This window comes from Panthera leo, chromosome C1 (assembly GCF_018350215.1).
Source record: "Panthera leo isolate Ple1 chromosome C1, P.leo_Ple1_pat1.1, whole genome shotgun sequence".
NCBI lineage: Eukaryota > Metazoa > Chordata > Mammalia > Carnivora > Felidae > Panthera > Panthera leo.
The window spans coordinates 23434935-23459882 of record NC_056686.1 but is presented as its reverse complement, the minus strand read 5'-3'; the positions used below and the strand labels follow the sequence as shown (position 1 = coordinate 23459882).

At 54.0% G+C, this 24948-nt stretch overlaps 1 protein-coding gene across 1 annotated transcript in view; it reads left to right on the top strand.

Annotated features, from left to right (window-relative positions):
• Positions 1-4624: 4624 nt before the first annotated feature.
• Positions 4625-24948, top strand: part of NKAIN1 (sodium/potassium transporting ATPase interacting 1) — a 39535-nt gene continuing 19211 nt past the window's right edge. Inside the window, exon 1 of the mRNA XM_042951471.1 lies at positions 4625-4729. Coding sequence (XP_042807405.1) covers positions 4676-4729 — 54 coding nt within the window. The 5' untranslated portion in view covers positions 4625-4675. The remainder of the gene's footprint in view (positions 4730-24948) is intronic.

The following is a 24948-nucleotide window of genomic DNA, read 5'->3' as shown; positions in this document are numbered from 1 at the left end:
CCCCCTATCCTATTCATCTTTGATTCCAGAGCTCCTAGCTCAGTGCCCGGCACGATAATGGTCCCGGGAGGTGAAGGCAGACAGAGAGCAAGTTGCCGGTCTCCTTTCCCCAAACAAACCAGGGCAGTTCCACTTTTTTTGTTGACGAAGTGTATAATTTGTTTCGTAACAGCAAAAGATTCTGCTGTTAAAAAAGGCAAGTTTGGGGGCGTCTGGGTGGCTCAGTCGGTTGAGTGTCCGACTCGGGTGGTGATCTTGAGGTTGTGAGATGGATTCCTGTCGGGCTCTGTGCTGAGCGTGAAGCCTGCTTAAGATTCTCTCTCTCTCCCTCTCTCTGTCCCTCCCTTCCTCCACTCGTGCTCTCTCTTTCTCTCTCTCTCAAAATAAATAAGCTTTTTTAAAAGAGAAAGAAAAGTTTGGAAAATGTAAGGCATGGAATAGGAATTTGTTGGTAAAGTGGTTCTGCCTGGGTTCAAATCTTGATTCTGCCATTTCTATGTTACATGATCCTGGGCAAGTGATCTAACCTCTCTGAGCCTCAGTTTCCTCATCTGGAAAAAGAAGGGGATGATGATCATAGCACCTAGCTTAAAGGTTCGCTGGGACGTTTAATGAGTCATTGCATAGAAATTGCCCAGAACAGTGCCTGGTATAGAAATGCTTGAGATGTTAGCTGTTGTGATATGATATAAAATACATCTGGTCTTTGTCCCCATTTTTGGCATAGAGCGGCTGTTCACTATCCTTTCTAAGAAACCAGTAAAGGTAAGTGAAGCACCTTCCTGTGTTCTCTGAGCCGTTCACAAGCACATTATCGAACCTAAGGAGGAGATCACGGGCACCCCCGACTTAGAGCTGGTCAGGCAGAAGTAGGGGTGACCACAGACTTGCCGCAGGCATCCGACACGCAGGCGGTCACGTGGGGACTGACCCTGAATTCAGCTGCGGGTCTGCGCTCATTCTGGGTAGTTAGTGTCAGACCCGAAGTGAATTGTTGAACGATCGGCTGGTGTTGGAGAATTGGTTGGTGTCAGAAAATACCCCAGAAACTATCGTTGGTGAGCACGTCCCGGCCTCTAACGTGGAAGAAGGAGAGATTAATTGGCTTCACATTTCGGCCATCTTAGGAGCGAACTTTCTCAGAAGCTTTCCGTGTCGACCCTCACAGGGGCCATGGTGGAAGATTCAGACCCTGTGACCACTTGGTTTAGGGCCAAGGAGGAACTCCTTAGCACCTCATAAATCCCAGGCCTTCCACAGCTCCCCCTGTGCCTCTCTCCGGGGCTGACCATGACTCTGCCTCCTCACTCAGGAAGCGTGGGTATGCTCTGAATCATCTCTGCCCTTTATTTCTAAATCCTGCTTTGTTTGCCCCACAGTCTTTCCCTACTTGAAGGGTTAGTCATCCTTGACGCCGCCAGCTATGACGAGCCCCTCCGGACGTCATCCCCAGCTCCTAACCCCCTCCCCCCCCCCCCCCCCCCCGCCATGTCTTTCAAAGCTGTTTCTGGCTGTTCCTACAATTGGATTGCCTTCCCCCTTAGAACCCTGGACTTCCAGGTGGTAAAGAGGGCACAAAGTATGCTGAAGCCTGAGGCCAGGAAGATCATTCATTTACCACGTGTTTGCTGACTCCCGACGTGATCCCAGCCCCGTGGGATGCAAAGGTAATTTATGACACTGTTGCTGGCTCCCCATAGAGCGCACAGTCTATTGGGGGAGACCAGCGACGTCAGAAAAGTACAGCAAATCCCAGTAAAAGTGCTAACGGAGGTATCGCACAGACCACTGCCAGCCCAAAGGTGAGGCACTGTGCCAGGTGACAGAGAGTTAAGGAAGGCCTCTGAGGGGAAGTGACTGTGGAGCTAAGATTCGAAATGGGAAGTTCTCCGGGCTGGGAATTTGGATGGGAGATGTACTCCAGACAGCACAAAATGGGCGAAGCCTGTGTGTGCGTGGATTCATCAGGGCAGGACTTGGGCTAAATGGAACGACCGGGGGCCAGAGGCTAATTCTGAGGTCAGACAAGCCATCTCTTGGCCCGTGGGTCAGACTTGAAAGCGAGTCAGCCAGGCCCGGGAACATGATGCGATACAGCCGAGAGCCTGGCAAGGGCTGGTCACAGCCCCAGCAGAAGGACTGAATGGGATGATATATGCCAAGTGCCTGGCTCAGAGGAAGCGCTCAATAAGCTATCGCTATTATTGTTATTATTACCGATTTGCATTGTTAGAGTCTCGGAGGGAACTGACAGAGGCTCTATCTGGAAGAGGCCCCAGAGAGGGTCTGCTAGAGAACCATTACATCTGGGCCGAGGCTTCGTGGGTCTCGTTCTTATTCTTTTGTGGGAAACAGACTCTTTGAAGAATCTGATGAAAGCTGTCGGGGCCTCTCCCCAGAAAAAGGCACATCTGCTCGCACGAAGCTTTGCATATTATTTCAGGGACTTCACAGACTCCTGGAAGCCTGTCTAGTCATAGAACCTGGTTGGACACAGCTGTTACTCGCCAAGCATGACTGAAAAAAAGTTCCCACTGTTACCTTATTTTATTCTTCCAAGTGAAAACCTCAGCACATGTACTTTCAACCCTATGAATATCCTGTGTGTGTGTGTGTTCTGTTTATTTATTTTTGAGAGAGAGCGTGTGCACAAGTGGGGGCGAGACAGAGAGAGAGGGAGACACAGAATCTGAAGCAGGCTCCAGGCTCTGAGACATCAGCACAGAGCCCAATGCAGGGCTTGAACTCACAAACCGTGAGATCATGACCTGAGCCAAAGTCGGACGCTTAACTCTGAACGGACTGAGCCACCCAGGGGCCCGCCTGTAGCCTGTGTGTTTTAAAATATCAAGCAGCATGCTGAGGAATTGCTGGGGGAGGGGGACCAGAAAAGAGCCCATTTTAGTAGTCCAGGGAGGAGAGGGGGCTGGCCTCTGGCTATTCGGGTCCAGAACCATGGGTCTGAATCCGTATCACGCTGCCCCCCACCCCCGCCCCCGGGTCAGGAGGGCTGGCCAGAATGGAGACTATGGGAAGAATTGGCAACCTTCTGTTCCTTCTGTCAGAACACTGTTCACCACTCCTCTGCCTCTCCTTCCCTCCTATTGTCTTCTCAATATTAACGTCATTTCCCCAAGGAGGCCCTTCCTGGTCTCCACACCTGGATTGTGCCCCCTTCTTCTCTTTTCCTCTTTATTGTCCTTTAAAGCACTCATCAGAATCCATCATTATGTATTTATTTGTATGTTTCTTGTAATGACAACCCCTCATTGGACTGTTTTCTCACTGAGCACAGAGACTGGTGCATCCCCTTCTCCCCAGCGGAGATCCTGGCCCATAGTAGGTATTTCATAGACCTTAGCTGGAAGGTACGGTTCACAGAATGGTCAGATGGGATATGGAGGAGCCCAGAGGATGCCTCAGGGATTTCCACCTGAGTGATCCTAACCACCAAGATGACTCAGAAGTTAGGAGTGAGGCGGGGCGGGGGGTGGGGGGGGCGGATTACATGGATTTGGCATGTGTTTGGAAGTTGGAGTGCTTTTCAGAGTGTCTTGAAGAAGGCAGTCTTCTGCTGACTCCCTCCTCACTGCAGCCTCGGTTAGGGGTTAGGGGCAGGCCACAGCCCCCCTGCGCCAACCTCTGTCTCTGCCATCAGGCAGCTCACCCACATGCCTCTGGGAGCTTGTCTGTTCCCTGGGAAGCTCAATGGGTTCTGGAACAGCGCCGCAGTGCTCATCTCTGGATCCCGGGCGCCCCCAGGGGTGTGTATGCAGTCCCGGCTCAGTAAATGCCAGTAGAAGGAAAGAGGGAAGAACGAAAATGTGACCAGACACTCAGGAGGGAGGCCGGGGTGAGGAGCAGACCTGGGAACCAGAGTGGCAGGAGAGGTCCAAGGCTGGAACCCCGGGGTGGGGGAGTCCTACAGACAGGGTGGAGAGAGGAGTGCTCCAGCACCCTCAGCGGGCCAGGCACAGGGCTAAGTGCTTTATTCACACAACAGCTTTTCACCTTGGCAACTCCGAAGCACACGTTATTCCCACTTTGCTAAGAAACCTGAGGCCCAGAGGGGCGACGTGACTCGCCCAAGGTCACACAGCCCGTGAAGTCCGGCTTTGACCCAGGGCTGTCCACCCCCAAGCCTGCACTCTTCCACTCCCTCCCCGTCTCTCCCTCCACCCTCCACTTCCCTACCCCTTCTCCCCTCCCCTCTGCTCCCGAGGCCGCCCCGCCCCGCCCCTCCCTTACTCCCTCCCGGTGGCGGCGGCGGAGCCACGTGGTGGGGCCGGGAAGCCGCGGCCGCCGAGCGCCCGGGCGGCTGCCCCAGCTGGGCAGTGCTGCTGTGCGCCGCGCTCGGTGCCCGCGCTCCCCGCTCCGCGCTCCCCGCCAGCCGCCCCGGGGCAGGAGGCGCGCCTGGCGGCCGGCCGGCCAGACAAAGGAGGCGCGGCGCGGCGCGGCGGAGCCGGCGCGGGCCAGCGGACCATGGACTCGGGGCGCGAGCGGCCGGCCCCAGCCCTGAGGACCCGGCGCCCCCGGGCCCGGCCCTAGGCGCCCGGCTCCGCCGCCCGGGGCGCGCAGCGGGGAGGACGCGGAGCCCGTGCGGCGCGGAGGAGGAGGCGGCGGCCGCCGAGCTAGAGGGGCGCCGCGGCGGACGGCCCGCGCGGCCCCCGGAGCCATGGGCAAGTGCAGCGGGCGCTGCACGCTCGTCGCCTTCTGCTGCCTGCAGCTGGTGAGCGCCGGGCGGCCGGGGCCGGGTGGGGCGCGGCGAGGCGGGTCCCGCGCGTGCGGGTGGGCTACACAGCCCGTGTGTGTCTCCGTGTGTGTCTGCCGCGAGTCCCGGGTGGGGGGTGGGCTGGAGTCACGGGGCGGACGGGCGGAGCCTGCTCCTGCTGGCCCGGCTGGCTCTTTGTGTGCGCTTCTCGCCCGGCTCTCCCCGGTCCCCGAGTGCGTCCTGTGCGCCGGTCCCCCGCCCGCCCGGCACCGTGCGAGTGGCCTGCTGTGGGACTGTGGCTCGCTGGGGCCGGGGGTGTGTCCCGGGCTGCTGAGCTGGATCCCTTGAGGTCCCTGCTGGGTGTTTTCCTCTAGATTATTCGAGTGCGCGGCTCTCCTGTCCTCCGGGTCTGTGCCCGCGCGAGTGTTGCTCACAAAGTCTCTGCTCCTCCGTGTGTGTTTGTGTGTGTGTTTGTCTCCGGCTTTCTCCTTGCTGTGTCTCTAGATCTCTAACCCTTTCCTGGTCCACGTTCATCTGTGTGTATTGGGATCTTAGACTCCAAGAACCGTTCACTCCTCCTTTGTGCTGTAGCTGCCTGCCTCCCCCCTCCTGACTGAGCAAGCCTGGGTGGGAATGGAGACCCGCCTCTCTGGAGAGAGTCACCAGGAGCTGCCGGGTCCTGGGCCAGTCTGACAAACTGGGTGCTGGCTGCCCTCCTTGCTTTGGCTGTGGCCACTGCGGCTGGGGGGGGGGGGGGTGGGGGAGCTCTCCATCAGTCATACCTGAGTGTCATGGGTGGGGACCCGCAGACAAGCCCTTGACCGGCACCAGTGAGGGATGGGTGCCCTGGGTGGGGAGGGGAGCATCTGGGGAAACCATGCCCAACCCCGGCTTAGGCAACTCTGCTTCTCCTCTGAGGGAGGCCAGTGGAGTGAATTTGGGGGCTCACGAGGACCAGGTCTGCTCTTCCCTTCAGGCTCCGGCAGGTGAAGTTGGGAAGCGGGTTAAAGAGAGGTCAGGGTCTCCCGCCTAACCCCAGAGCTCAGGCCTGGCGACCGGGGGGGGGGGGGGGGGGGGGGGGGGTTTTGAAGCTGTGCTGAGCTTCTAGGCAGAGGTGCGTGGGGACCTCCACGGGCAGGAGTCCGGGCTGGGTGTGAGGTGGGGGAACCTGAGCCTCACTGGTGCCTAACTCCACGGCCTCGTCTCCACGGTTGCCTGCGCCCACCGCGCCTCCTCCAGCACAGGTGCACACAATAGCTCCGAGGGACGCGTTGAGTCTGGACGTGCAGACCTCCTCATTCATCTTGCTTCTCTCCTCTTGGGGACGCCAGCCCCAAACTTGCCAGCCACAGACTTGCTCTCTTGGGCAGTGGTAGAAACAGCCAGGCCCTGAGGGTAGTAGCCCTGCTCCCAGCTGTGGGATGCAGGGCAAACGACTTCCCTTCGCCAGGCTGCTTTGGTCCGCCTGTCTGGAAATTGCCCATCCTTGAGGGTTGCGGGGGGCGGGGTGGGGGGGGGGGGATTAATTAAAATCAGGTAGAGTGGAAACTCCAGAAGGGCAGAGATTATCTGTTTTGTTCCCTACTAAATCCCCAGCAGCTGGAACCGTGCCTGGCACTCCATTAATATTTGTAAAATAAATTAATGAATCAGGTATCTGGCAACGCCTGGCTCACAGTAGAAACACCCTTCTTTATCTACTTGGAGGAATATAAAATGCCAAGGAGTGATGAAACTTTTCGGAGGTTTGTTGTTTTTTTTTTCCTGTGTGTTAATTTTTAATTTTTAAACTAGGACTTTTTTCATGCTTAAAAAAAGTTACATACGTATTGTAAAAATGAACCCGTCCATAGTCAAACGGCAGAACTTAAACGTACATTTGCCTCCATGCCTGTCCCACACCCCAAAGGTAGGCACTGTTGTTAGTCTGCCCCGTGCTCGTTCTCTGCTGCTGCCGACAGCGGTTAGCTTTGGGGAGCATTTACTAGGATGTTGGGTGCTCTTGTAAGCCCTTTTCCACGTATTTACTAATTTAATCCTCATATCCCGTAAAGTAACCTGCCCAGAGTTCTACAGCTAAGCACCAGGCTTTGAAGCCAGGCAGGTGACCAGCATTCTCTGTTGCCTTCTTAATTATAAAATAAGTAGTTCTGGCCCAGAGCAATCAGGGGTTCTTTGTCCTTACTACTCCCAGCCTCCAGAACTCTCCCCAGCTAAGCTAACCCCACCCTTCTGCTTAGAGAGTTTGCCAGCATAGGGATTCTGGAAGTAGGCGAGACCTGGGTCGGATTCTGACTCTAATACATCTTGGCTGGGTGGCTTCGGACAACTTATGGGAATTACGTGAGATAATTTGGGGGGAGGGCGTGCTCCAAGAAGGGACTTGGAAATCGATCTCTTGCCTCTGTTCTGTCTGGGCGGATTGCAGAGCGGGTCCCTTCAGCTGTCACTAACTCCCAGGAGTCTCTGCTGCCTAGCAGCTTCTGTCATGTACTCCTGGATGCTGGAATCCACCAGCCTGACATCTTCCCAGAGAGAAGGGAGCCTGTTTTCTCACCCGGTGGAAAGGGGCCAAGAAGGAAAAGGCTGTTAAATGTTTCTCAGCTGAAAACTTTAGAAGACGAGCTGTCACTTTTCTCTTTTGGACGGGGTTTGATCGTTATGATGAAACAGGCTAGCTCTGAACACTCTTCTGTAGTTGGGATAGACTGGCTTTGGGTGAGGGAGTAGGGGCGAGTGTTTACTGGAGGGTAGAAGGGGCAAGTGGGAGCTGTACCGTTCAGAGGGACAAGTGTAGGGACAGGGCTGGGGAGTTTGATAGGACAGGGCTGAGTTCGAGTCCTGGCTTTGTCACTTCCTAGCCGTGTGGTCTTAGGCAAGTTGCTTACCCTCTCTGAGCCACAATGTTGTCACCTGTGAAAAAGAGATAATATAAACCGTTCTGAATTCTTAGGGTCGTTGTGAGGGGTAAATGCGTATAACGAACTTAGCATTGTGCCAGGCACAGAGTGAGCATTCAATCAACTATAGCTTCTTCCTATCATCATAATGATATATACCATGGGGCGCTTTCCTGGAATTGTGGCCCAAATGTATCCAGGTCCCCCTCGCCCTGCAGTCTTCCTTTGTGGGAAGCAGCAGGTAGCTGGGTGCTGAGCTGACAGAAGGCTTGGATTCAAGTACAGTTCTGCCACTGACATCCTGTAAACTCAGACAAGTCTTTTTCCCACTGCAAGCTTTGGTCTCTTCCATCTGTAAGATGGGAAGCACCCCTGGTCTGTGTCTCTGGGGTCCTGCCAGTTCTATCCATCGGGGACTGTGGGACCACGTCCAGCTGGCCCTGGAGGTTTCAGGGCGTCTCCGTCCGGTGCCATTCTGCAGAATGTCTTGGGTCCCTTCCTTTCCCGAGTTCTACTCAGTGTATCATCTTTTCTCTTTTTTTAATGTTTATTTACTTATTTTGAGAGAGAGAAAGCATGCATGAGCGGGGGAAGGGCAGAGAGAGAGAGTGGGAGAGAGAGAGAATCTCAAGCAGGCTCCTAGCTGTCAGCACAGAGCCCCGGTGAACCCATGAACCCTGAGATCATGCCCTGAGCGAAAATCAAGAGTCAGATGCTCAACCGACTGAGCCACCCACGTGCTCCTACTTAGTGTATCGTCTTGACCTTTTAAATGCCGTTCACTCCCGGAATGTTACGTGTGTCTCCTTTCCTTCCCCCTGTCCAACCCCTGCCCTTCTTTCCAGGTCCGCCTCCTTCCTGAGACCTTACAGGCCACTCTGTTCTTCCTGTAAGATGAACCAAGGAGATTTGCCCAAGGGAATCCTCATCAGTTTCTTCTTCATCATCATTATCGCTCCCATTTCTGGAGTCCTGTGCTAAGCACTTTATATGCATTACCTCATTTAACCAAATGAGCTTACATATGTAGAGTGTTTGGCAAAGTGCCTGGTGCATGTTAAATGATCGATAAACGTTAGTTTTTTGTTTTTTTTTTTTTTGCCTACTGTCTTTATCCTTATCGTTATTCCACACAGTGGGATGGATGTTCTCGCTATCCCCTATTTCAGATGAGGAAACTGAGGCTCAGGAAGGTGACGAAGTTCGCCCGAGGTCTCTAAGCTAGCCAGTGGCAGGACCAGGATGGGCGCACTCTCCTGCCCGAGCGGAGAGCCACCCTCTCCGCCTGTGCCCGTCGGCCGCTCATGTTTATGCAGTGTGTGCCCTCAGACCGGTCTCTTCGCTGCCTCAAGCCTCAGTTTCCTCATCTGAACATGGTAATATTTCAGTGGGATCGTGCACGTGCCTGGCACGGTGAGCCATTGAGTGCTCAGTGATACATCACTGCCACGGTTGTTCTCTGTCCCAGCCCTGGGTGACCTTGGACACCTGCATTCACTCCTCTGGGCTTTAGTTTCTTCCTCCCTCAAAGAGAAAGAGTCCCCCCCCCCCCCCCACCTTGCAGGGTTGTAGAAAAGGGGTTAGCCAGGTGCCGTGCACATAGTAGGTATTTAGAGAAACGCTGCCTGCTCGTCCCTTCTGGAAAGCTCTTCTTTCTGGAAGGTGGTGCGTGAGGGGGAAAATATGTAGCTTCCTGCTGAGCTGGGAGTAATGGTGTGAAACGTGGTCAACCTGATTGATGTCGTTATTAGCAATAGTGATGGTAAGGACTGGAGGGAGCGCGCTCTGAAGCAGCTTCGTCTGCAAGCTGGTGGCTTCCCGGGGAGGGTCTGCTCTGCTCTAGGTGCCTCGGGTTCTCCAGCCGGGCTCTGGAGTCAGGAGCACAGAGCACAGAATTGTCTGGGCCACTGACTGTTTTTGTTCCTCGTATCCCTTTGCACCACTGCGGGGGTAGTCCGCTCCCTGCTGCAGATGGACAGGCTGAGACCAAACAGCCCTGAAGACCCTTACGAGGCAGGTAGAGCAAGGTGGAAGAGAAAAGAGAGCCTGGGGGAGGGGTGGGGCACGGGAGGGCCCTAGTTTGGCTCCTTTGTAGGGGTAGGCGGGTGCAGGTTTTTGAGATAAGTGCCCCGTCACTGGCAGCTGCTCTGAGATCTGGCACAGGGGTCAGGAGCCCTACCTCTGGGGTCAGTCAGATCGACATTGCTGCCTCGCTTTGTGACTCCCAGCAGGTCCCTTACCCTCTCTGAGCCTCCGCCTCTCTCCTGTGAAGCAGTCAGAACATCAGCTCGTACCCCGTGGCAGCTTGGGGGGACCCCATGAGACGGTATAGGCATCGTGCCAACGGGGATTGCTCCCTATGGCTCCCTGCCATTTGCCTCGAGACTTGGACGGGCCACCGCAGCCCCCCTCTCTGCCGGGGTCAGAGATTTTAGCGGTCAGAGTCATTTCCATAAACTCTTCAGGTCTCAGTTTCTTTACATGGCAAATGGACGGTTTGGAGGGAAATAATGACAGCAACTACTCTCCTATGAGCCAGGCCCTGGGCTCAGCACTTCACATACCTAGTCCCTCGTTGCCGTCTGGATTATCCACAGCCACATAGATAGCAGGGACAGAATGAGCATTTAAACCCTAGACCTTCTGAGCTGCTTGTCCCCCATTTCTGCGCACCCCAAGGCCTGTGCTGAGTGGAAGGTTGCTAAGAGGCAGGTTGAGGGAAAGTTATCCAGGGAAGAAATTAACCTGTATTGAAGACCCATGAGCCCTCAGGCTCAGGTGTGGTTTTGATACCCATTTCCTGATGGGCATACTGAGGCCAGACATTGAAGTGACTTGTCACCGAGGAAACAGAAGATACAGTCTGGGCCTCAGATGAGTGATCGAGGGAAGAAGATTTGAGAATGCTTGTAAAATCTGGACCAAGCAGGGATGGTCAACGTGATGACTGACATCTCTTCCGTCCTCTGGCTTCAGGGGCATAGGGGTGATGAGCAAGTTGAGACCCGAGATGTGGTTTTTGTTTGGGGTGGTTTTTGTTTGGGGTTTTTATTTTTATCCCTTTTTTAAAGCAGTCTCTATGCTCAATGTGGGGCTCGAACTCACAACCCCAAGATCAAGAGTCTCATGCTTCACCTACTGAGCCATCCAGGTGCCCCAGAGATGTGCTTCTTATTTATTTTATTTATTTTTATTTTTTAAATTAAACTAGAAATTTATTTGTAGAATGATAGGATTGAGGGTTTTTTTCCTTTTAAAACAACAGTCTGTATGATGTAATGGAAAATATCTTGGATATGAGTAGGATATTCATTCCACTTTTTTTCATTTTATTTTTATAATTTACATCCAAATTAGTTAGCATATAGTGCAACAATCATTTCAGGAGTAGACTCCTTAGTGCCCCTCACCCATTTAGCCCATCCCCCCTCCCACAACCCCTCCAGCAACCCTCAGTTTGTTCTCCATATTTATGAGTCTCTTCTGTTTGGTCCCCCTCCCTGTTTTTAGATTATTTTTGTTTCCCTTCCCTTATGTTCATCTGTTTTGTCTCTTAAAGTCCTCATATGAGTGAAGTCATACGATATTTGTCTTTCTCTAACTGATTTCACTTAGCATAATACCCTCCAGTTCCATCCACGTAGTTGCAAATGGCAAGATTTCATTCTTTTTGATTGCCGAGTAATACTCCATTGTATATATATACCACATCTTCTTTATCCATTCATTCATCCATCGATGGACTTTCGGGCTCTTTCCATACTTTGGCTACTGTTGATAGTGCTGCTATAAACATGGGGGTGCATGTGTCCCTTCGAAACAGCACACCTGTATCCCGTGGATAAATGCCTAGTAGTGCAATTGCTGGGTCGTAGGGTAGTTCTATTTTTAGTTTTTTGAGGAACCTCCATACTGTTTTCCAGAGTGGCTGCACCAGCTTGCATTCCTATTTTATTTTTTTTTTTTTAATGTTTATTTATTTTTGAGAGAGAGAGAGCACAAGCAGGGGAGGGGCAGAGAGAATCTGAAGCAGACTCCAAGTTCTGAGCTGTCAGCACAGAGCCCAGTGCGGGGCTCGAACCCACAAACGGCGAGATCATGACCTGAGCCAAAGTCGGACGCTTAACCGACTGAGCCCCCCAGGCGCCCCGAGATGTGCTTTTTACAAGCTAGTTCCAGGGGCGCCTAGGTGGCTCAGTCGGTTGAGCGTCCGACTTCGGCTCAGGTCATGAGCTCCTGGTTTGCGGGTTTGAGCCCCACATTGGGCTCTGTGCTGACAGTGCAGAGACTGCTTCACATCCTCTGTCCCCCTCTCTGACCTTCCCCCACTCGCACGCTCTCTGAAAAATAACATCAAAGAAAATTTTTTTTTAAAGCTAGTTCCAAGCCACAGGGGACGGAGCCAGTTTTGGTAAGAGGGAGCCCAATAGCAGTGCCCTCGGCCCTCCAGGCCTTGACCTGGAGAGGGAGAGGGCAGGTGAATCAGAGATGCTTCTGCCAGTGAGTACCAAGGTTTTATTTTTATTTATTTTTTATTTTTTTATTTTTTTTAACGTTTATTTATTTTTGAGACAGAGAGAGACAGAGCATGAATGGGGGAGGGTCAGAGAGAGAGGGAGACACAGAATCTGAAACAGGCTCCAGGCTCTGAGCGGTCAGCACAGAGCCCGATGCGGGGCTCGAACTCACCGCCTGCGAGATCATGACCTGAGCCTAAGTTGGACGCTTAACAGACCGAGCCACCCAGGCGCCCCAGTACCAAGGTTTTAGAAGAGCTGTTAATGTGGCTGCAGGCTTGACCGTGTTACCTGGCCTCCTGGCCTCTGCCCCTCAAAGCAGCTGGTGAACGAGAGGCAGAGAGGTCAACAGGGAAGAGCTTGAGCTTTGGGGTCAGGCTGGGCTTTGAGTTACATCTCTGCCTCTTTGTAGCTGGGTGACCTTGGGCAAGACACTTAACCTCTCTGAGCTTGCACCTGCAGTTCTCTAAATCAGGATAATAATCTGCCTCTGAGAGTTGCCAGGAGGCTCCTTTGAGATAAACTGTGCTGAGTGGAGCTCACAAAGGGTTCACACTCTTAAATGCTCCAGAAATGGCATAGCACGTTCTATGAATCTGAATACTGTGGCATCTAGGAGAGGGGGCGTGTCCCCTTTTGAATGAGTAGAAGACACAGGTGAAGCAGAAGTTCTAAAGCTGTGTGGCTTTGGCCTTACTGCTCCTCAGTCTTCTCTTCCGTAAAATGGGAATAATAAGAGCACCCCCTCACAGGGCGGCCTGAGATAACGCAGAGAGAGCTCTGGGCACAGAGCCCAGCACTCAATCAGAGGGGAGCAGACAGGAAGGTGCGGCCCCTCTATAAAGGGAGAAGCTGGACTCATCATCTAAGAGGACCTCCAGCTCTGAGTTAGCAATGAGTTCCATCCTGTCCCAGGTAGAGACCAGACTTGCTGCTACACCAGCCTGTCGCGCTGGAGGGCAGTGGCGAGGATGTGAGAATCGGGCTCTGAGCGGAGGGGGACACTCCTGCCTCTGTCAGGTAGTCAGGGGCTCACGTGACCTCTCCTTTCCTCTGCCTTCTGGGTGAGCGTCCATACTGTCCCCATCCCAGATGCCCACACGGCATATTTGGTTGTAAACTCAAGTCTCAGACCACAGACTTTCAAGAGCAGGAGGTTCTGACCTATCCCAAACCCCGGGCCGCTGCAGGTCAACTTCTTCAAATCCAGAAAAAAACTAAATCCTGTTGGGTCAGAGAGTAAGAACTGCCACCAGCTAACCCTACCCGGAGTTGCATTCGGCAAATATTTATGAAGCACCCACAAAGTGCCGGGCACAATTCTAGGTGCGAGGTCACCCTGGGGTACAAAGTATGCCCTCTGCTGCAAGTCAGAATCCCGGGGTTCTGGAACTCACTTCCTGTGCATCTTTGAGCTGGCCCTGCCCTTCTCGGGGCCTTATTTTCTCCAGTCTGTGAAACTGGGAGCTGGAGAGGAGACTGTTGAACTCCATCAGTAGTCTTCAGGTTATCTATCGAGGCTCTGCAGTGGCGGACCGACAGTCAAGTGGTGAGTTCCCTGTCCCTGGCAGGGGTGAAGAATTTGTAAGTTGGATGACCCCTTGGATGTGTGATGGATCTGATGATGATCCAGGTCCCTTGGAAACCACCAGATGCTGGTTCTAGGTCCTGAGAGGGCAGTGGCAATAACATAAAATGGTATCTGTTATGAATAATGAAAATCTGGTGGGCATTTTTGTGCTCCTAGCCAGTTGCTTTGCCTTAATTCAGCATGCTCCCCCTCACCCCATCCCAAGTCACAGAGCCTGGCCGAGCTCTTTACCACCACGTCCACTCTGGCCACCCCGTTGCTCTAGAAAGGGAGGCAGCCCTGGGATTTTCAGGGTAGTGATGGCTCCTAAGCCTCTTTTTTTTTTTTTTTTTTTTTGAAGGTGGGGGTAGGTTCTGCAGCCCCATCCTGAGTCGGAGATGTGGGTTTTCAATTACACAATTAAATGCACAATTAGGCATAATTACCAGTGCTCAGAGCCCGAGACTGCTCATAATAGGCGTGTAATCTACTGCAGCCTCTGTTTATACTACTCAGCGCACTCCCTAATGATGCCAGGATGCCTTCACACCGCACGGTTGCCATGGAAACGAGCCCGCCACCACCATGCAGGGCTGACAAATGGTGTTCCAGTCCTGGGCCCCTGGATTGTTTCTGAGGCCTCTGCAGCCAGCCCTCGGGAGTGAAGGGGCTGACGGGGTGGGCCAGGAAGGTGGGTCACCCTCCCTGCTCTGTGACACACCCAGCTGGTTGGAGCCAGCCGGGAAGACGGGAGAAGGGAGCTTCAGCACCCCCCAGCCCCGAGCAAGCCTTAAGCAGGGTGGCCCAGGTGCGGGGAAGGGTCTCGTGGTGATCTGTTCAAGCTGAGGTGTGGACAGGGGGCCCTGCATACAGCTAGCTCCCACAGGGGCCCGGCTCTGCCCTGAACTGGCTCTGTGACCTTGGACTAGTCCCTGCCCCTCTCTGGGGCTGCGTCCCCACATGTGAAATGGACTGCAGGGTCTCTGCATGTGGGTATTCTAGCAGGGAGATTTATCGAACATTTCTGCCACACTGCTTACCGTGGTAGCCGCGTTACCCCTGGGAGCGCACCCCGCACCCCCCTGCTCCACCCTGGTGTGGTAGACGCATCATCCCGGTGTCACAGAAGCAGAATCTGACGGAAGCAGCTCTTCCATCAGGCCGCGGCAGAGCTGGGATTCAAAGCCAGGCAGTCGGATCCCCAAGCCTCCACTCTTGCCTCACATATGTGCTCCTGTCCCCCTGCAAGCAGCCCCAGGCGTGGACCCTTGTCACTCCCATCTCCTAGATGCAGGGCTCCAGGGCTCAGAGAACTGAAGTCGCTTGCCCGAAGTCACACAGCAAGGCGCTGGCTGATGCCAAAAGCCAGGATTCCTAGCTTAGAGAAAAGTCGTGAAGGAGTAGAAAGATCTCCTTCCACAAGCACATACAAAGGATCCCCCTTGTCCCCACCTGGCCCCAGCTGCTGAGGAGGCACGGCGTCCTGGGGTCCCTCAGACCCAGCACTTCGCTTTGACCTTGAAAGAAACCTTGTCCTAGCTCTCCCTCCATCAAGCTGCTCACCCTGGTCACTGGAAACAGAGCCTGATTTTTTTATGCTCGTCTTTCTCCTGCATTTCTCTGTCATTCAGTACATTACTGCGGTCACCTACTGTGTGCCACCTCTTGGGGACGAGATGAATCAGACGCAGCGGAGAACCAAGGCTGGAGCACAGAGGCTTTGGGGTCCGATGGGCCTGGGTTCAAATTCTGTCACTTAAGGCGTGATTTGGGGCAAGTTGCTTGACCTCTCTGTGCCTTAGTTTCTTCACCTGTGATGAAGGCACCAACCTGTACTGTGCAGGTTTGTAACATTATTAGCAGTAGTAGCCGCCACTTACGAAATGCCTACTCTGTGCCAGGCACTCGGCTAAGGCTGTTGCCTAGTCTACCATTGCCATCTAATAGATGAAACCACTGAGCCTCAAGAAGTGCGTGGCCAGGGCCACTGAGCTGGTGAGTGGCAGTGCAGACATCCGGTCCGGAGCCCTGCCCTTCCCCCACCAGGTGACCCGCCAGCATGGAGATATAAGTGTCCCTCCCACCATGTCCCTGGAGCACCCGGCTGTTTGGCCGGGTTCTTCTTAGGGAAGGAGGCATCTAGAGGAAAGCGGGGGGAGTCTGAGGGCAGCAGTGCCCATCTGGCCCAGCCCAGGGTTCCGTCCAGCGGGATCTTTCCCCCATTGGCATCCTAACAGCTGGGTTTTCTGAGAGGAGGCTGTCAGACGTTACCTTTGCTCCTCCACCATACAGGCAGGAAGACCCCGGTTTGCCCGAGGCCATAAGTCAAGTGGCAGCGCTGGGACTGGGACCCAAAGCCACTTTAGGAGATTTCTTGTTACCTTCCTTCTACCCCCTGCTCGTCCTTTGGAGAGAGAGGTTTGGGGCTGTAGTGTGCACGTCTGTGTGTTTGTGTGTATGTGTTCAAAACTGCACACAGCTGCGTGCCCAAGCATTTGTGGGGCAGAGACACTGACACGTAGAGATTTGTGGATCAATAAACATCCCTTCCCGCTTCCTCCCTCTTCATTTATTCATGAACTCTGAACTCCTTGGCTCCAGAGAAACTGCCTGGAAGAAAGCAATTAGAGCATAATTAGAACCACTCCTATTATCAACTCTCAGTGGGAGGGGAAGGGGGGCTGCTAGGCCACGGGGGTGGGGGTGGCCCCGGAGTTCCCTGCAGCCCCAAGTCCTGGGGCCGCCCATTTAGCCCCTGCTCACCCCATGGAGCTCAGCCTCCCCGGAGTGCTGTGCAGCAGGGACTAAGGAGCCCATCCCTGGAGGCGTTCAAACACTTGGTAAAGACTAGGAAGGAGAGCTTTCTGCTTTGCGTGCTAAGTTACAGCAGATGATTGCCTCGTCCCTTCTGTGCTGGGCTCCTTGGGTGCTCCCTGCCAGGGCCTGGGCCGGGGGTTGCAGGAAAACAGAAGCCCAGCCTGGCTCCTGCTTTCTGGAAAACTCCTGTACCAGATGGTAGTGACTGAAGACTACACTGACAATAGGAAATGTAAATTACCTGCAGGAAGCAATTTACCAGGCAGTACTCATTCGCCCGTCAGATGACTAGCAGTAATGATACCAGTACCAGAAGTCCGTGTTTATGGAGTGTTTTCTGGTCCCAGAGCCACTGTCTTCCCCACCAGGTGTCCCACCAGCAGAGAGAGGTCACCCAGGAGGCAGGGACAGGCTGTCTGGTGCAGGAGCAAAGGTAATGTCTGACAGCCTCCTCTCAGAAAACCCAGACTTTAGTATGTCAGTGGGGGAATGATCCAGCTAGACGGTCCCTGGCTCCCAGAAGGACAGGAAGACAAAGGAGGTGCTGGGTGTTGTGCTGCTGCCTCTCCTCCTCCTCCTCCTCTTCTGCTGCTTCTTCTTTTTTAATGTTTATTTTTGAGATAGAGAGCACCAGCAGGGGAGGGGCAGATAGGGGGACAGAGGATCCAAAGCGGGCTCCGGGCTGACAGCAGAGAGCCTGACGCGGGGCTTGAACTCATGAACTGCGAGATCGCGACCTGAGCCGAAGTCAGATGCTCAACCGCCTGAGCCACCCAGGCGCCCCTGAGCACCGTGCCTCTTGATTCAGATGCTTCTCCTCACTTCATCTTGCAGGAACCCTAGAGGGTGGAGACGAATATCTCTGACGTACAGGTGTGGAAACTGAGGCTTGGGAAGTCACAGAGCCTGCCTAAGATAACACAGTGCTGGCCTGTGGGTCTCTAGACTCCCCGTGCTTTATGCTCTATCAGGTTTGACGGGGTGATTTGCTCTCTCCCGAGCTTCAGGTTGGGCCTGAGTTGTTCTGAGCTTCCCTGTTGGGCCTTGGGAAGCCGTTGAATGCGTCTTTTGCATCCATCTCCTGGTTGAAGGTAGCACGTTGAATGCCCTTTGTCCCCTTTCCTCACCCCGTGTCCGCTAAAGAGAGTAAGGGCCCTGCTACTGATCTGGGCCACGTCCCCAGGACCAGTCTCGGCAAAGGAAGGTGAAGGCCTGGCAGATGAGGGTCTCGGGCCTCATGAGAGAGGATCACCATGGATACGGGAGCTAGGGCTGTAACCAAGGAGAGAGCCCCCCAGCCCTTAGGCTATGGCAAGGAAGCTGTGTCTTCAGGATGTGGAGGGGGGAGACACTGCCACCTGGGGCCCAGATGGACAGAGGAGGGGATGATGAGCTAGATGTGGGCAGAGGAGGACTGTGGGGTCAGTGGTGCTCCCTCCTGGGAATGGGAGCGGGGTACGTGGGACAGCCAGGCCTCCTTCCATTACCCTGTCCCACCTGAGGGGAGGTTGCCATGATCACCCAGCTCTCCTTCGTTGACCCTCCGTGGGGCGCTGCCCCCTCTCCCCCAGTGACAGGTGGTCACCCTGGAAGCAGGCCCTGTGCCCAGCAAGGGTCTTGACTTTCCAGTGGCCCCTTCCCTCACGTGTGCCGATAGATTGGGCATCGGACAGAGGCAGCGGCCCTGTCCCGGTGGAGGTGAGGGTCCACATGGGGCCAGCTTTCCGACGTCAGCCTTTTACCAGCCCCTCATCAGACTCCCCCAGTGACCGTAGTGAAGTGCCCCTCTGGACCGGCCTCCCTCTGTGTACAGCAGTCCATGGCTCCTTGTTGCCTTCAAGAAGAAGTCTGACGTGGGGCTTCTCAAACTTGAACGTGCAACAGAATCACCTGGGTGGGGGGGGTGCGGCTTCTTAAAATACAGATTTCTGGACCTTGCCCTGAGTTTCTGGTCTAGCCAGTGGGACACTAGGATGCCCAGGCAGGTCCACCAACCCTAACGCTCACCACTTCCGGTCGCTGGGCTCAGGCCACATTGATATAAGCACCCCAGCTGCACGTGCCTCACAGCACAGTGCCTTTGCATTTGCTGCACACTGTTGGACATAGATTTGTTTTTCCACCTCGACTTTCACGCCCTGGACTGGGAGCCTGGCGTCTGAGCTTTCTGGCCCTCCGTGAACCTGTGGTGCTTGATTGACCCCTGTGAGCAGACGGAGAGCCTGGGTGAATAATCACAAGCCTGCTTCGCTCACTCCGTCAGTCAGGTGGTTATTGGTGCTTACCCCGTGCCAGGTACTGTGGATTCAGGAGTGTGGGAGGCAGGAGGGCTTCTATTTTTTTTTTTTTTTATAATTTTTTTCTGATATTTATTTTTGAGAGCGCAAGAGAGAGAGAGACAGAGTACGAGCGGGGGAGGGACAGAGAGAGAAGGAGACACAGAATCCGAAGAAGGCTCCGGGCTCTGAGCCGTCAGCACAGAGCCTGACGCGGGGCTCGAGCTCGTGAGCCGCAGGATTGTGACCTGAGCTGAAGTCGGACGCTTAACCGACTGAGCCACCCAGGCGCCCCTGGAGGCAGAGGACTTCTTTTTTTTTTTTAATTTTTTTTTTCAACGTTTTTTATTTATTTTTTTGGGGGGGGGACAGAGAGAGAGGGAGACACAGAATCGGAAACAGGCTCCAGGCTCCGAGCCATCAGCCCAGAGCCTGATGCGGGGCTCGAACTCACGGACCGCGAGATCGTGACCTGAGCTGAAGTCGGACGCTTAACTGACTGAGCCACCCAGGCGCCCCTGGAGGCAGAGGACTTCTTAAGAGACGCTGGTCAGTGGGTCAGTGTGGCCTTGCAAGGAGTCTGTAAGCAAGGCATGAGCTGGGGTTTGCCTAGATTTCCCGATGCTAAATTCCAAGCCCTCTTCATCCTCCCGAGCTGCTCCCAGAGCCCCGGCACCTGTGTGGCCTGAGGCTCTGCTTTGGGAATGCGTCACCCGTGAGGATTCTCCAGTGTGCTTACCGGCAGGTCCCAGTCCCCTGTCCCGTCAGCCCCAGGCTCACCTTCAGGACCTGCCAGGGTTTTTCCAGAGGGCAGCGTGTGTGGCTGGTGTGTGTGCACCCCCAGGCCGGAGGACAAAGGCCAACTGTGAAGGGCGGGGGACGGGTGTGGATGTTGCCGACACGTATCCGGGGGGGTGTCCAGACCTGTGTGTTAGGCCCCTGCCCAGAAGGGAGACAGAAGTAGGAATGCTGACCAGGGCTGGCTGGACACTACTATGTTCTAGCACAGTATTCTGAGGAGACAGAGGGATTTAAATTCACAGCCCGGCCTTCCGGACCATGATGTCTAGAAGGGAAGATAGGACATATTTTATCTGGGAGTTTGTTAGCTTGGTTCGTAACTTAAATACTTAGACACACGGTGCTCTGTGGGTATTCTTGCTTTGGTCCTGAACACCCCCAAGGGTCTGGACTTGGGGGTGGGGTGCCTGCCGAGGCTCCCAGGTGCCTGATCTGCCTCGGGCGGTGCCAGCTGCTCCAGCCTGTCACTGCCTGTCTGCTGTCAGCAGCCCCATGAGCCCTCTGAGCAGACTGCTGTCCCCAAGCTGCCACTAGCTGTCATCCCCAAGATAGGCCACCGAGGAGACAGGATCGCCCCCTCAAAGTGAGAGACTGTCTGGGGCCTGGCCCGGGGCTCACACTGTGGCTGTTGTGGCTGGGACAGGCTGGGCTGGTTGGCTCCCCAGGCCTGATGGGATAGGATGGGGGGGGGGCTCCGTTCATCAGGGCCTGCTGTGGCCAAATGTTGGACATCCGCGATCAGCCGAACCAGGCAATGGATGCTGAGACGTCCTGCTTCCGCTCTTCTCCAGGAACATGAACACAGGCAGGTTACTCAGCCTGAGCTGTTTTCTTCCTCTGTAAACGGAGACGATCGTACCTGCCTCTTAGGGCTCCCGAGCAAACTCCGTGAGAGAATCCAGGGAGAGCACTCAGCACGGCGCCTGGCATTTAGTCAATACTTAGGACACGGCCGATAGAAATCACCAGAAGCCTTTTGGAGGGCTGCGTGTCTATAAGGCGCAGAGTCATGACTGCTTGCTAAATGGGAAGCTCCCAGGCCAGAAGCCAGATGGCTTCCCAGAGAACAACCCTCCAACCCTTTGTACAGATGGGTACACAGAGGCCCAGGAAGGCAGTGGAGCCCCATTTGTGAACTATTCTAGGAAGTGGGCTGACGCCATTTCTGGAAAGGATCGTGGTTAGGTGTGTGAATCCAGACAAAAATACCCTGAACAAAAATAAGCTCCTCTGCTCAGTCTGGGCAGCCGTGGGCCAAGAGTCGCAGCTAGAACCTTCCCCATGCTCTCGATGTTTCCAGGCAGGAGCTACTGGGGAGCGGTGGCAAAGGTGCCCATCAGTGGAGGATGTGCCACTAAAAAAGTCAGAAAGTCCCAGAACATGGGACTTGACCCCCACTCTGACACCTGGGCCTCACTCTCCTCCTCTGGAAAATGGGGATGCCGCTGCCCTGGCGGGATAGTGAATCTCTTACTCATGGACTCTAGGGCCAGGGGACCTGGGTCAGATCTGTATCAGCCTGTGACCTCGTTACTTCCCTTCTTTATGCTTCAGTTTCCCTGTGTGCAAAGCAAGGGTGATCTCAGTCTCTACCTGCCATGTCTCTGTGAAGATTGAATGAATCCAAGCATATGCTAAGCACTCAAGAGACACTCGGCATATAAGTGTTAGCTATTATCTCTTAGTGTCACTTTGGGGATAAGATGAAATGCCACCTGTAAAGTGCTGGGCTCAGCACGCGCACATAGTAGGTACTCCCCTTCCTTCCTCCTGTGCACCCCAGGCCTAGAGACAGGCCCCGCCCCGTTCCCAGGGGGGCCCTCCCGCACCCCACTTCCCGCAGACAGCAAACACCTCTTCTTCCAACAGGTTCTGCCTGCAGCCTTCTGGCCCAGGGCCAGGAAATGATTGCAGGCGGCAGCTCAGCAGCCTCCCCTCTGCTCCTCTGCACCCCCCCCCCCCATCCTTTAATCTTCCTAGCCTGCCTGGGTGTGGGGGAAGGGAGAAGGAGGAGACAGTCTCCCAGGGCTGCAGGTATCTGTTAAAAGCTCTGGGCTCTGGGGTCAGACCACCTGGGTTCGCTCCAGCCCTGAGATCTCGGGCTCCTCTCCCTCCCCCCCCCCCCACTCCCCCACCATAGCACAGGGATGATGGCCCATCCCTCACTCCTCACCCTGCTTGTGAGAGCTAAGGGAGATGGTGCATGCAAAGTGCCTGGCACGAAGCCTGGCCCAGAGTAAGCGTGTACAAAATATTAGCATTAAGACTAGTGCTAAAGTTCAGGGCCAGGCATTTTGAAGGGAAACACTTCCGCCCGGGGAACCTGGGGGCACCCTTCTCACTGTGCAGACTCCCCCAGGCCCCACATGACCCCTGTCCGGCCCACTTGGGCCAGACCAGAGCAGAGCACCCCCTACCCCGAAGAGCGGATAGATTACCTGGAGAGGAAGAGGGGGGCAGGATGGGGTGGGGGTGACATTCCTTCCACTCATTTATTCCTTTGTGCCACAGAGGAATCAGAGTGGGATACCTGCACGGGTCAGCGGCCCTGTGCCTGATGGGAGTAAGGGCAGTACAGACGGAAGGATACCGGGCTGGTAGACACCGTCCCTCTCGCTGCTCCGAGCCTCAGTGTCTTCATCTGTCCAGTGGGGCTAATAACCCACGTGGGGGCATAAATCAGTCTGAGCTGCGAAGGGCTGTCCGGATGTTGGTGGCTGTGGTGATTCTCTGCTGGAAGAAGTGGGGAAGCTGGGATCTGAGCCCAAGACTGTTGCGGTAGTGGCAGGGGGACCCCAAAGCCCTGGGGGAGGGGTTCCTGACACCTCCCCCCACACACGCTCCCCCACCCGGCAGACTTCCTCACCAGGCCTGTAGTCAGGAGGGGAAGTCAGAAGTGGCCGCTGTTGCCATAGCAGTGAGGCTGGTTTTCATCATTATTTTCTTCCTGCGAGCGTCCGTACGGGAGGTGCTGCTAAATAAGTCAGGGAATTGGATTTTTTTCCTCCCTCCGTCAGGTCACGTGACGAGCGGCTCAGTCAGGAGAAATGACCTGTCAGCTCCTTCCAGCACTTGACCCTCCGCAGTAGGTGCCTGACACCTCCAATATGATGCTTGACCCACAGGAGCCCTCCAAAGGGCTTGGTGCCTCCTCTCTGGCTTCAGGCTGCTTTCCTGCTCGTCTCTGACACTGCCGTGTTGGCATCAGGCCACAGGATATGAGAGCCCTCCCAGCCCTTCCCTCTGGCATCCTGCTCCCGCTCATTCCCCGTGCTCCAGCCACAGGGGTCGTTTCTGGACCCTTCTACTTGCCAAGCTCCCTCCCACCACCGGACCTTTGCACATGCTTTCCCTGCTGCCTGTCCTTCCCTCTCTCCCTTCCCTTGCCAACCCCTCTTCCTTCAGTTCACTCCATCCAGGAAGTCTTTCTTGGCCACTTCCATTATAGTTCTCATTCTTGTCACCCCTCCTTCAGACACTTAGCACAACAGTAATTTGTGTGTGTGTGTGTGTGTGTGTTTGGCTCCCTCTCCCTACCCCACCCCACTGAATGTAAGCTCTGTGAGGCCCAGAGCTGTGTCTGGGCTTTTTTCTTCCTCGTCTTCTTCATCTTCTTCATTGTCGTCTTCTTTTTTTTTTAGGTACAATTCATATACATAAAATTCACCATCTTAGGGGGCGCGTGGGGGCTCAGTCAGTTAAGCGTCCAACTTTGGCTCAGGTCATGACCTTGCGGTTTGTGAGTTCGAGCCCCGCATCGGGCTCTGCGCTGACAGCTCAGGGCCTGGAGCCTGCCTCAGATTCTGTGTCTCCCTCTCTCTCTGCCTCTCTCCCGTTTGCGCTCTGTCATTCTCTCTCAGAAACAAACATACATTAAAAAATGAATAAATATAAATAAGTAAATAAAAATCACTACCTTAAAGTGTACAATTCAGGGCTCTTAGTGCATCACACTCTTGTGTAGCCATCAGCACACTCTAATTCCAGAATGCCGTCAGCACCCCAAAAAGAAACCTCAAGCCTATTAGCGGTCACTCCCCATTTTCCTCTCCCACCAACCCTTGGCTATCCCACTAATCTGCTTTCTGTCTCTCTGGACACTTCATGTAAGTGGAATCATACAGTATGCAGTCCTCTGTGACTGGCTTCTCTCAGCATAATTTTTTTGTTAAGTTTACTTATTTTCAGAGAGAGTGAGTGCCTGGGGGAGGGGCAGGGCCGAGAGAGAGAATCCCAAGCAGGCCATCTGGACCCTCAGTGCAGAGCCTGATGCGGGGCTCGAACCCACAAATGATGGGATCGTGCCCTGAGCCGAAGTCGGACTCTTCAACCGACTGAGCCACCCAGGCGCCCCTCTCAGCATGATATTTTTTTTTTAATTTTTTTTTTTAACGTTTATTTATTTTTGAGACAGAGACAGAGCATGAATGGGGGAGGGGCAGAGAGAGAGGGAGACACAGAATCTGAAACAGGCTCCAGGCTCTGAGCGGTCAGCCCAGAGCCCGACGTGGGGCTCGAACCCACGGACCGCGAGATCATGACCTGAGCCGAAGTCGGATGCTTAACAGACTGAGCCACCCAGGCGCCCCTCAGCATGATATTTTTAAAGTTGATGCTTGTTGTAGCCTGTATCCGTGTATCATTCCTTTTTGAGACTTTATATTCCATGTATGGATCTATCACACTTTGTTTATCCGTTAATCAGTCAATCAACCTTTGGGTTGTTTCCATTGGGGCTGCTGTGACCAACGGTGCTGTGAACATTTCTGTACAAGTTTTATATGAACTTTGTTTTCAATTTCAGGGTATCTGCCTAGGAATAAATTGCTGAGCCATGTACTAACTGCTTACTTGGGGGACAGGGAAGTAGCCCGTTTTCCATAGTGGCTGCACCATTTGACATTCCCACCAGTAATGCCACGAAGGTTCTAGTTCTTCACGCCGTCACCCAAACTTGTGATTGTCGTTTTTTTTTTTTTTTTTAAGTTTAGATATTTAAGTAATCTCTACACCCAATGTGGGGCTCAAACTCACAACCCTGAGATCAAGAGTCGCACACTCTTGCCCCTGAGCCAGCCAGGCGTCCCTGTCTTTTTAATTTTAGATATCCTTATGGGTATTAAGTAGTATCTTATTGTGCTTTTGATTTCCATTTCCCTGACGAGTAATGATGGCGAGCATCTTTCCATGTGCTTATTGGCCATTTTTGTATCTTCTTTGGAAAAATTTCCATTCAAATCTTTTGCTCATTTTTTAAATTGGGTTATTTATCATTTTGTTGGGTGGTAAGAATTCTTTTTTTAAAAACTTTTTAATGTTTTATTTGTTTTTGAGAGAGAAAGAGAGAGCAAGTGGA